Below are 12,463 nucleotides of genomic sequence, written 5' to 3' on the forward strand. Positions count from 1 at the left end.
TTTGAAGTTTCTGCATCTGGCCAGTTGACAGAAAATCTCAAAATTCTTTAATTTTATCAGCATAAAAGAATCACACATTACGTCCATCACAACGACTAACCCTATGACACACAAAATATGCTGCTTTTGCGGGCTGGTAGAATTATCACAATTAAAAAAGGCAGTGAGAACACACAGAAAACTGTTCCGTGGAGATATTTATGTAGTAAAAACATAACAGGATCTATCAGCCACCTGAAAGCAACAAAAGCACGAGGACATCATCAAAACATTTACAGGATCAGATGCTTCATCATAACAGTGTGGCACATGTGACTCCTGTTTAAAGGATCATTCCACCTATTTCACGAGTTATGAGTCCTTTAACTTTTAAAGCTGTAATTAAAGCTTGGTGTATGTCTTCATTTATTTCATCTTACCAAGATGATTCTGTTAATGTATAGAAAAACGGCAGTGTTTGTTATGTTCAGTGGATGATATCTGGTTTGGGCCGGTTCATTGTTTCCATGGAATCTGTGTCTCAGTTCGTCTCAGTCCAGGAGGTGACCCAGTTTTTGGTTGACTTCCTGGATGAGGAGACCTGGTCTTGAATTAGGAAGTCTTGAAACTGAAGCTGCTGCTGCTGGCGCTCATGTTTACTCATAATCCGTCCCTGGTGGAGCGCTGTGGTCCCCCAGGCACTCTGATGCACAAAGAAACCACACTGCAGACAAAACACAGGAAATATCCATAACTCATTAAACTGGAGTTCATAAAGTCATAAATAAGGAAGTGTAATAACATAGCATATGGGGTAAAAGAGAGCCACTAAAGGTAATGAGGTAGTATTTCTTTATGGGAATAGTGTAAAATAAAGGGTTGCTAATGGGGTAGTCTTTGTTCATATTGAGGCAGGGTACGTCAACAATGAGGTGGTTTAGAAAGAATATGTCAACATTGCACTAAAGGGCAATGAGGTAGTATCTGATCAAATATGAGGAGGTATGTGTTAATAATAAAGACATTAAGGGCACTCTTGGTTCAGACCTAGCTTTTCTGGTCTTAACTTGAAGCTCCTAAGTGGACTTTGGTTGGCAATAGATCTTAATCTGTTTACCTTCCAGAGCAGCAAGCAGATCAAAGCCATCAGTGAGACCCCCGCAAGGACCGAGACCACCAGGATCCACATCGGGGCTCGGGAAACCCACTGCTGCCCCGGGTCTGGATGGATGTGGACCTCAATCTGCAGAGGAACAACACCAATTTAGGAGCTGGATCCTGTTAGAGGAGCGCTGGAGTCACGTGCATTCCTCTCAAAGTTCTCAGTGGAAGAAAAAACAGAGAATGTACAGAATGAAACCACGAGGTCATCATCATCACTAGCCTCTCTTTAGCTCCGCTTCCAGCCTCCTTCTCAATCACGACCGCAGGAAGAATAACTTTATACTTGGATATTATCATTTTTTTATAGCTGATGATTTAAAAAATACACTTTTTGTCTTACATACAGAAAGTACAAATAGTTATAGATGTCTCTTTCAATATTTAAGTAAATATAAATTAAACTCAGGCAGGAAGAGGTAGAGTCAGATACCTCGGTGCTTTGAGGCTTCATATTGATGGTTGGTTTGCTCGTCTGCAGCTTCAGAGTTGCTCTGCCTCGAACCAACACACTGTGTGCGTCGCTGTAGTCCTGAAATAAACACAAGAAAACATCTGATGTAAAGCACCTGAGCAGGTGAATAAAAGAGGATCTAAACACGTAGAGAAGAGAGTACTTCAGCAGCTGGGGAATAAATAACCTGAGCAGGTAGTGAAGAGAGTAGCTGAGCCGGTAGTATACAAAGCTCTTACCTCCATCATGGTGGAGTTCCACAGTCGAGCTTTGAGGGTCACAGTAGCTGTGTTCTTCATGTTGGTCAGAGGACAAACGAAGGTCACACATTTTGCCCCGTGAAAACAGTCCTGAACAAAAACAAACACTCTTACACCGGAAAGTAAAGACAAGAATACAACTCCCCTTGATGTACATACTGTATCTGTTTTTGAAATTAATGAAAAATGAATGACTTGCTCCACCAAAAGTCACTTTTCCAATGTTTACCAGAATGTAAGAAATCTTCATCTGGTGGAAGAGAGGTAGAATTCTTCCTCTCTGCTTCTTGTTTTTATCCACTTGATCCTCTAAACTCCTCCTTCTCCTCTCCTCATTTGGCAGCTGATCAAACAGAAACACACAAGTATAAACAGAAACAGTATAATATTTTAATAATCTTCCTGCTTTTGGTGGAGTCTGTGAATCCAGTCTATGGACACGCTTATGGTGATAATTTCAATCTAACACAATAATCTAGTTGACACTTTTTCACAATTTGTAAAAACAACAGATCAATCAGTAGGTTGAGGGGTTGATAATGTTGTCATAGTTACCAGTAGGTTGAGGGGATTGATAATGTTGTCATAGTTACCAGTAGGTTGAGGGGATTGATAATGTTGTCATAGTTACCAGTAGGTTGAGGGGATTGATAATGTTGCCGGGCGGAGTACAGCGACTCTCTAACGTGTCGTTCACTTTGATCTCTGTGAGGTACAGCAGCCACTTCCCATTGGTCACCTCTGTTGGCCAATCAAACTCTACCTCCAGGTTGCCTAGGCGACCCAACGGCTTCCCACTGAGATGCACCTATTAGAGGAGGTTGTGGATTATCACCTAGCCTGTTTACACTTTGTAAGTCAGACTAGTTTTATACAAACCTGAAAGGTAAAGAGCAGCAAACTGCCGACATCCGGCGTCTCCTCCATGGCCGACTCACCGGTCACATGACCCCTGAAGGAAGCAGGACCCGGAGGGTTGATTCTGCCAGGACACAATCAACCAATCAGAGAGCGGATGGCAACAGGGTCAACAGGTCAACATTAAAGCTTTCATACTGAGGACTTACAGTGTGAGAGATGTTTGCAGAGAATACTCCACCAGCATGGAGAGAAAGACAGGAGACAGATCCGTCTGCTCACTGAACCTGAAGAGACAGGAGAAGACACCTGAGACAGGTGTCTGTGTGTGTGTGAGTGTGTGTGTTTGTGTGTGTGTGTGTGTGCATCTCCTACGTGGATAGCTGCAGCAGAGACTCAATCTTTCTGGTGTCTAAACTGATTCCAGATGCCTGAAATATGATCAACACCTGAACCTAAAACACAGAGAGAGACGCAAAATCACATCTGTTTGAACTGCCGAGGGACAGACGATGTATCTGATGTTCTCTAGTGGATCCAGTGAAAGGCTATCAGGAGACGATGTACCTGCCGGTTGCTTTTGAACGGGTTCCCCAGCTCACACAGAAGAACAGAATCCTCAACAGAACACTCCATCACCGCCTGGAGGTCACCCTGAAACATAAACAGGGATGAGTCTAGGCCTCTCAAATCCCAGGTCCTTTACGGACCTTCAGGGTCCTTTGGGGTCCAGTCCTTCGGGTGAGTCTCAAGTCCTTCAGGGTTAATTATTCCTTCATCAGTCATTCAGGGTGTTTCAAGTCTGTCAGTCAAATCCTTCAGGGTCCATCAAGTTCAATCAGTTGAGTCCTCCAGGGTCCCACAGGTTCAATCAGTCAAGTAGTTAAGGGGTCGACGGTGGCGCATGGGTAGAGAGGGTGTCCCTACCTTTGTTCGGACCCCAGAATAGAGGAGCGATGAAGGGATGCTGATGTTAAGAGCAGCATTGTGAGCGTCCTCTGCCTCGCGACCCAGAGACGGTTTGTTAGTAACATTGACTTCCAAAAGCAGTCTGTCAAGGCCATCGTTGTAGTTCAACAGCTGATGGCCCTTCTGTCTGGAAAAAGACAGCAGGATATCATTACCAGCTGCGATAGATGCTGGTTACTTGTTGTTCCTATGGTTTTAAAAAGTAGGATGGAAGCCAGAGCCTTCAGTTATCAAGCTCCTCTTTTGTGGAACCAGCTTCCACTTTCAGTCCGGGGGGGCAGATTCGGTCAGCTCTTTTAAAGTAAAACTTAAAACTTTCCTCTTTGATTTTGCTTATAGTTAGGGCTGGCTCAGGTTAGCCCGGACCAGCCCTTAGTTAAGCTGCTATAAGCTTAGACTGCCGGGGGACTTAGGACACACCGAGCTCCTCTCTCACGCTCTCGTTCTACAATAATTCACGTTTTATTAATGCACATGACTAATTCAGCTTCTTTCTGGGAGTTTTTGGTGCTTTCTCCCCTAGCAGGTCTCCGTAGATCATAGTCCCTTCTAGACCCTGGTCATGACACCTGCGGCTGCCGTCATCAACATTATTATTATTTTAAATATTTATCATAGTACTATTACTGTCATCATAAACCAACATTACCCTTTCCCAAAGTCTTTGTGCTTTCCCTCCTGTGGATGGTGGTTCTATCTGATGGTGGTTGTCCCTGCAGTGGTCCTGCTGTACGCCTGGCTTACTACTCGTAATAATTTGAATCATTTCTGTTATAGGAATTGAATGTATTATGCATCTTTTACACTGTTCATTCTGTACACATGACATCCATTGTGGTCTGTCCATCCTGGAAGAGTTTTTCATTTATTGGAGAGTTTTTCCCGCGCCCATGTGAGGGTTTCGGGACAGAGGACGTTGCATGTGTGCAGAATGTAAAGCCCTCTGAGGCAAATCTGTAATTTGGGGCCATACAAAATAAAACTAATTGAATTGAATAAGAGATGACACAGTGGCCTAGTGACGACAAGTTTCAGTGATGAGAGACAGATGCTGAGCTCCATAGTCCACTCTCACTGATATCCTCAGAGTTGCCTTAATGGTCCAAATTGCATGACCCGAGAACTTGAGGCAAACTGGTAACGTCTCGCTTCCTTTAGGCAAATTTTCTCAAACGCTTTACTCGCCTAACGCCTCATTCGCGCCTCAAAGGGGGCGTGGCTTATCTCTGTGGTTTGTCTCCATAAAGACAGTTATCACTTCCGCTATCCACCATGGAAATAAATAACCACTATTTCTGCTCTTTATTTGTTGTGTGAATTACACAAACGTCAGAACCGCAAACGGTGTTGTGTTTGGATTCATGATCATACGTCGCCACACACAGTTTGACTTTCACCGACTCCTCCATGAAGTGCGTCTGGATGACTGCCGCTATTTCAGGCTGACAATCAGCCAATGTTGTGTCGGGTCAGTGCCAGCGTCTCTCGGTTAGACACCAACTAACTTACAGGAGATCAGTCTCAGCTGTGTGTGCGTCCGGTGAGCGGAAGTTTCATAAAGTGTATTGACGCTTTGGCAGCAGGATGGCGGTGACAAGCCGAACATCTCAACGCTGATTGGCTTTCGCAAGACAGCGAATAAATCGCTCGAATATTTCAACTTTGGCAAAAAAAGGATTTATTCGCTTCGCTGCTTTTGCTTTTTCGTGTCCCCCGCGCCACCCGTTCAATATTTGCTTCCTCTGCAACAAGTCGCGTCTGTGCATTGACATTGCATGGAATCTTGCGCAAATAATTTGGTTTCACTTTTGGAGTGAACGCAGCATGAATTTGGGTTTCCGCTTCAAACTCCCATCTTCGAGGGAAGAACCAAATCCAAATCTTAAGTGAGGCGCTGGAGGATCTTCAGGCGTGCTTTGACTGCACTGACTGGGATGTTTTCAGGACGGCTACTGACAGTCTGGATGAGTTCACAGAGGCTGTAACTTCCTACATCGGCTTCTGTGAGAACAGCTGGTACCATCATGCACCAGGGTGAGTTACAACAACGACAAACCCTGGTTCACAGCGGAACTCAGAACACTACGCCTGCAGAAGGATCAGGCATTTAGGAGTGGGGCTAAAGACGTGTTTGACAGAAAGCAGCGTGTGAAGCTGGGGAAACACTCTCTGCCTGTTGGACCATCAGCACTGGTTCCCACCAAAGCTGCGTTCTTTTCCCCTCTGCTCTTCTCCCTGTCCGTCAGGCTCCTGAAGTTTGGCGTTGACACGTTTCCTGGGCTCCATCATCACCGAGGACCTCAAGCTCCATCACCAAGAAGGCTCAGCAGAGGTTGTTCTTCCTGAGGCAGCTGAAGAAATTCAACCTGCCAAAGACGATGATGGTCCACTTCTACACGGCCGTCATGGAGTCCATCCTCTGCTCCTCCATCACCGTCTGGTACGCTGCAGCCACAGCCAAGGACAAGGGCAGGCTGCAGCGTGTCCTCCGCTCTGCAGAGAGGGTGATCGGCTGCAATCTGCCGTCCCTGCAGGACTTGTTCGCTTCCAGGTCTCTGAAACAGCTAAAAAGATGGTAGCCGACCCCTCTCACCCCGGACAAAAACTGTTAGTGCCCCTTCCATCTGGCAGGAGGCTGAGGTCCATCAGGACTAAGACCCCCCGCCACACCAACAGTTTCTTCCCGTCGGCAGTCCCCCCGACTGACTCTGACATCCCACCGGTCACTCCCTTTACACATTTTTACACATGCACATACACTTGTCACTTTCACATACACCCACAACACAGTTGTGTAGAGTATGACTATCTGTTTGCTGGTGCACTTTATCTTTTTTATTTTTATTCTTTTTTTTTTTGAACTAACCCATAGCCTTACATTCTAACACATAGCCTATATATTTTTGTTTTATCTGTCTTGTTGTCCATTGTCTTGCACCAACCGCCAAGTCAAATTCCTTGTATGTCTGACATATTTTGGGAATAAATGTGCTAGAATTATGGAATGGGAATTAGTTAGAAGCCTTCATTTTGTTATCTCCTTTGGTTCACTCACACTGGGAAGGGGTTCTGGTTCTGATCTGTGAACTGGGCTGTCATCTGCAGATTGCTGTGGCAACGGTTATCAGAACCACAGTACTTCTGGATGTGAATCTGATGGATGAAGAAATGTTCAGTCAGTGCCGCTGTGATTCACGGTTGTCGGTTTGTGATCAGGATTCCTTTTAGTTCTGACCTGGGTTCTGATGGGTTGGGGAGACTCGCTCAGTACAGGGAGGAGCTTCAGGTCCTGTACGGCGTTCTTCTTCTTTGGAAACTTTTGATACAGAGAGACGTTCAGGGAGAAAACCAGTGGTCTCACTTTGTCCCGGATCGGACTCTGAGGGGCACAAGAACTTATCATACAGGGACATCAAGTGTGAGGGTGTGATGCGCTTCGATCCCTACTGCTCACAGCTTCAATTCACTGAGAAGGGGAACAATGTGAGATTCTGTTGCCTGCACGTAGCTCTCAACATGGCAACAACTGAGTCAGCGGCTAGTAGGTAGTAGTAGTAGTGTCCACTAAAATGTAGGTATATAGGTCACAAGTACGGTATGCTAACACACTCACATTCTCTATAAGGTGCCTACATGCACTAACACGCACTAAATAGTACGCTCACATGCACTAAAAAGCACATATGGGCCATCCTTTTGAACAACGAGGAGAAGCAAGAGGAGAACTCCCTCCATCCCTTCAGAGATCAAACACCACATTAGCATTAGCACATTAGCATTAGCACACCTTAGCTTTCTTGTGACCAGCCCGCAGATACGATGATTAAATTAATCCACTGTTAAAGATACATCTACAGACCAGGACATATCCTGACCTCGCTCCTGCTCTCCAGTGGATGATCCCATGATCTTTCTTCTAGCGCCCCCTTCAGGAGAAATGAGTCAGCTGTTGCGTGTGTGATTCTCACCACCAGTGTGACTCTCAGAGTGTCACATCGTTTATTCGGCATCGACAGGAAACCGGAGTACACACTCTCCCCGTTTCCACGGAAAAGGAGGCGGGACTTGGTGCCGGTGACGTCAGCCCGGATGGCGAAGTGGATGGCTGACAGACAGAGAGCGGGGTTCAAGAAAGGAAGCCATCTTTCTTTTTCTGCTTCTTTAAACTACTTTCTACTATTACTTTCTACTTTTACATTTAACTGAGCCATATTTAAAAGAACTAATTAATTCAGATTATCAATACACATATAAAACGTATAATTGACTATAATATATTATCTGTTGTATTATTATCATTATCATCTCTGATTATAGATTCTAACTTACAAACTACACATCAGTTTATAAAGTTATTAAAATGAGCGCCACCTTCATTGATGTATCATCCATATTATTAAATAATATGATAGAAAGTCATTTAAAATTGCACTTTTACTTCATGATTTATTAATATTCAACAAATAATTCAACTCTTTCAAAGTCTAACTTCATTACAGTTGACACTACAGCATGTGTTTGTTACCTGTGTGTGTGTGCGTGTTACCGTGTGTGCATGTGTGAATGTGTTCCGTATCATAGCAACAGTGTGACCTTGTCTCTGATTGGACAAATGAATGAGACACAGGACACACAGATCAATACTAATTGTGTGTGTGTTTGTCTCAGCTTCTGTAACGTGATTTATGTTAACAGAAGGACACAGAAGACGAGGACAAGGACACCATGATGTCATCTTGTGTGTGTGTGTGTGTGTGTGTGTGTGTGTGTGTGTGTGTGTGTGTGTGTGTGCGTGTGTGTGTGTGTGCGTGTGTGTGTGTGTGTGTGTGTGTGTGTGTGTGTGTGTGTATACACTGCTATTCACCACCAGGTAAATCACAACAAAACAGATGTATTTATGGTTGAATATGTATGCGTGTTTGTATATTATATCTACATAATCATATATTTATATGTGTGTGTATATATATAACTGTGGAATTAATTTCCACTTTCAGTCCGGGGGGCAGACACAGTCAGCTCTTTTAAGATAAAGACTTTCCTCTTTTATGTCGCTTATAGTTAGTGCAGCCTGGAATTCAATGTATTATACATTGTTCATTCTGTACACATGGCGTCCATTGTAGTCTGTCCATCCCGGGAGTGTGATCCTCCTCTGACGTTCTCTATAAGGTTCCTTCCCTTTTTCCCCTCTTGGAAGGGTTTTTTTGGGGGAGTTTTTCCCTCGCCGATGTGAGGGTTTTGGGACCGAGGATGTCGTATGTGTACAGACTGTAAAGCACTACTCTCGTTCCATAGAGGCCAATGCAAATCTGCTGGAATATTGCACAGAGAAAGCAGACATATAAATCAAATTGAGGCGTTCGGTAGAGTTAAATTGGATTTATAGTTTTGCGGTGACATCGACTTGTTTGAGGTGTGGATTCTAGTTAAATCTGTTGTACTTTCTGTCCTTTGATCAGCTCGTCAACGATTCATTTCATTTGAGATTCTGCCATTTCTGTATTTTTAGCAATTCTTTCCAATTCATTTGAGCTTTTCTCATTTCTGTATCCTCAGCAAGGTTTTAAAATTGATATCTGTATTTTCAACATATTTTTAAAATGAATTTCAGCTTTTAGCTTTCAGCATTCCAACACATTGTCTGCAGGAAATGCATTTTCTAGTTCGCCTTTTCCCTGTTTTTGTGCATTCTCGCCTCGCACGTTTCCAGTATCATGACATTTTCCTTGTATGTCCAATATATCTGGCAAAAAAAGGTTTCTGATTCTGATTCTATCTGGATTGTGGTGCTGCCTCCTGTCATGGCCTTGATGACACCTATTACTTCTAACACCATAATTATTCCCATTACAATTACTGTCAACATTAATGCACATCACTAACTTTGTTTCTTCCACAGAGTATTTATGCTTTCTCGCCTCACAGGATTACATGGATCATGGTTCTTTCATTTTTCCTGTGCTGATGGAGGGTTTTGGGACAGAGGATGTTGTATGTGTACAGACTGTAAAGCCCTCTAAGGCAAATTTGTCATTTGCGATTTTGGGCTACAAAATAAAATGAATTATTTGATTGATTTACTTACTGACGTTATCTCTGTCACTCTGGTCTCCAGTGCTAAACATGTAGGAGAAACACACCTCCACCTGGATACTGACACACACACACACACACACACACACACACACACGTCATTTAGCTGACGCTTTTATCTAAAGCGACAAAGTGCATTTCAACCATAAGGATGCAAACACAAAAGAACAAGAAAGGGCAATTTCATCACATAAGCCGATTTACAACTTGCTATAGATAAGAGCCATTATAAGTACTATTATTAAGTGCTACAATTTGTTAGTGTTTTTAGTCAAGGTATAGTCACACACACAGACACATGCTTTTAGTATGTCAGCCTGTTAGCTGCTAGCTGTTAGATGTTAACAGATTTAATCTCACCAAAAGTCACAAGAATTTGGATCGACGACATCTGGAGAAACTTTGATGGATTTATTGAGATGAATTACTGGACGAGTTCTGAAGAAAACAATCAATTAATTAATTAATCAATCAACCAAATAACTAACAAATCAGTCAATCAACCAACCAATGATTTAATCAGCAATCAATCAATCAAGTCAATATGAAGAAAATATTTGTTATCTAATGCGGAAAAACATTTCAATATGAATAAAACATAATCAATTATTCTCCAGTTCACTAATCTTCTAACTAATGGATCCCAGTTAACGAGTTGATGTGAGGTGAAAGGTCATGAACAGAAACAAGTCCGTTCATTGAGGATTAAATGCTACTTTCGCTGTCCACTTTTCTCATTTTGGAGACCACCATTTGTTCCTCATTTTTCTCACCCGTCCCTTTCTCTCGCTTTCTCCGTCTCACTCGTCTTTTTATTTGTACTTTGCAGCTACCTCTCTCGTCCGTCTGCAGTATTGAGACGATATCATCATCCTGCCTGGAATGCAAAGACTTGATTGGTCGAGTAGTATCACGTGGGACGGTTTAACTCAAATGCAATTGGTCTTTGCTTTAAGCCACTACACGCCGGTCGAAAAAGTGCACTGTCACGTTTAAATCACTATCGTCGTTTTTAGCTTTTGGTCTGGGTCCGGATGGGATGGTTTCTGGGTCCAGATCCGGACAGTGGTTCGTCAGTTAGTGACCTCTGCCTTAGAGGGTTCCAGGTACCTGAGCAGAGCGACAGTGTCGTCCAGGGAGCCAACCAGCAGGTCCGGATATTTGTTCCCATCAACATCCACACCTCCAGACAAAGAGTACCCAAACGTCCTGAACACAGGAGAGACCCTGCTGCCAAGGATCACCTGCAGAAGGAGACCGGGGTGGGGGGTTTAAGGTGTAATCTACATATCGACTCTTATCATACAAAGACTTGTTTACTGTAAGACCTGGCTTGGTTGTGTAGAAGCCCCAACATGGCTCCCCAACCAGATCATCACACTTCCTGTTTCATGGAAAGGAGCTCCGATTGCAAAGTCTGAAACACGGGAAAAGCTGGTCAGTTTCTTCATCAAACGCCTTTAGAATATAGAGTAGCTGTGTCTCAAAGTCACTAGGCTGCATCCTTGTAGCCTGCAGCCTTCACGGTAGACCTGGTCTGGTCCTTCAACAACTGCACAGGCTGAACCGAACGCTCTCTGAAATGGGACGGCCTTTTCTACGGGGGCACTTCCTGCTTGCTCATCAGCTTTACCTCCGCTGCTCCTGTTGCCTAGCAACCTGCTGCACTTGACAGTAAAAGCCTTAAAAGCCAAAAAAGTTACAAGGTACAGAAAAAGAAGATAATCTTATTTCATTTAATTTAGGAAGACAAGCTTCTCCTCTGGACTGTGATATATTTCAGGCTGAGCGAAGAACTTGAAGAACACAACTAAATGTAAAGTTAGTTTATTACATCACAGGTCATTTAGCTGACGCTTTTATCCAAAGCGACTTACATTGCATTTTTAACCCGTGGCTTTTTACATTTTTGCCCGGGGAGCAATTAGTTTATAATCACACAACACAACAAAAGGAGCAAAGCGAGTTCAGTTTCTTTGTGTATCCATTCTGTAACGTTACTGTGATATTTCAGGTTCATAACTTCACTAATAACTACAGACGAGCTGCCACGGGGCTGTACGGGGGGAGGGAGGTAACGGAGTTAACGTTACCACTAAGAGCAGTTTGTTTTAGCGTCTTATGTGCATTTAAAACACAACATTGGTTACCAACGTAACGTAAGCGATTTTTTATAAACTAAGATGTGATGTTATATATTATAACCCGGTTGGGACAAGAGTGTCGCAACGGACGCAACGTATGCGTCCTTAAGGATGCAACCTAGCGACTTTGAGACACAGCCAATAAGTTCATGACGACTGGCTTCACACCCTGGAAGCCATCTTGGTTTAGGTCTCCAGCAGCAGCCACAGCCATACCGAACGCAGATCCACTTGGTCCTCTCAGCACCACGCTGGGTCGAGAATCAAACCAACCCCCCCTGTTCATGTAAACATACACTGCCCCGCCCGCCTCCTGCTGACGCTGGAAGTAAAATGGAGCGCCCACCAGCAGATCGTTCCACCTACAGGAGGAAAGGAAACCGGATGACATAATAAACATCTTATTCTTGGACGTTTTGCTGTTAACAAATGATGTGTCACAATTGATCATTCTTCTCAAGTCAGTTCATCTGTTTTGAGAAATAATGAATTAAAATTAATAAACAATAATTATTGGATTTTGACTTTTTGTTGACTTATTT

General features: G+C 43.5%; 1 protein-coding gene across 3 annotated transcripts in view; it reads right to left on the reverse strand.

Annotated features, from left to right (window-relative positions):
- LOC120828037 (integrin alpha-3) overlaps nt 1–12,463 on the reverse strand; it is a 23,191-nt gene continuing 10,728 nt past the window's right edge. For 2 of the 3 annotated variants that reach the window (XM_040191331.2, XM_078084307.1), the window contains 19 exons: nt 12,090–12,283; nt 11,106–11,194; nt 10,888–11,021; nt 10,138–10,215; nt 9,770–9,837; nt 7,650–7,786; nt 6,917–7,060; nt 6,737–6,834; nt 3,640–3,808; nt 3,280–3,366; nt 3,088–3,167; nt 2,922–2,999; nt 2,734–2,836; nt 2,486–2,662; nt 2,084–2,197; nt 1,834–1,944; nt 1,574–1,672; nt 1,097–1,222; nt 1–703 (listed from right to left, as the gene is read on the reverse strand). In XM_040191331.2, the coding sequence (XP_040047265.2) occupies nt 521–703; nt 1,097–1,222; nt 1,574–1,672; nt 1,834–1,944; nt 2,084–2,197; nt 2,486–2,662; nt 2,734–2,836; nt 2,922–2,999; nt 3,088–3,167; nt 3,280–3,366; nt 3,640–3,808; nt 6,737–6,834; nt 6,917–7,060; nt 7,650–7,786; nt 9,770–9,837; nt 10,138–10,215; nt 10,888–11,021; nt 11,106–11,194; nt 12,090–12,283 (2,269 nt within the window). In that variant the 3' untranslated portion in view covers nt 1–520. The remainder of the gene's footprint in view (nt 704–1,096; nt 1,223–1,573; nt 1,673–1,833; nt 1,945–2,083; nt 2,198–2,485; nt 2,663–2,733; nt 2,837–2,921; nt 3,000–3,087; nt 3,168–3,279; nt 3,367–3,639; nt 3,809–6,736; nt 6,835–6,916; nt 7,061–7,649; nt 7,787–9,769; nt 9,838–10,137; nt 10,216–10,887; nt 11,022–11,105; nt 11,195–12,089; nt 12,284–12,463) is intronic. The other variant, XM_078084308.1, reaches the window with a different exon arrangement.

Source organism: Gasterosteus aculeatus, chromosome 11, assembly GCF_964276395.1.
Source record: "Gasterosteus aculeatus chromosome 11, fGasAcu3.hap1.1, whole genome shotgun sequence".
Classification (NCBI taxonomy): Eukaryota; Metazoa; Chordata; class Actinopteri; order Perciformes; family Gasterosteidae; genus Gasterosteus; species Gasterosteus aculeatus.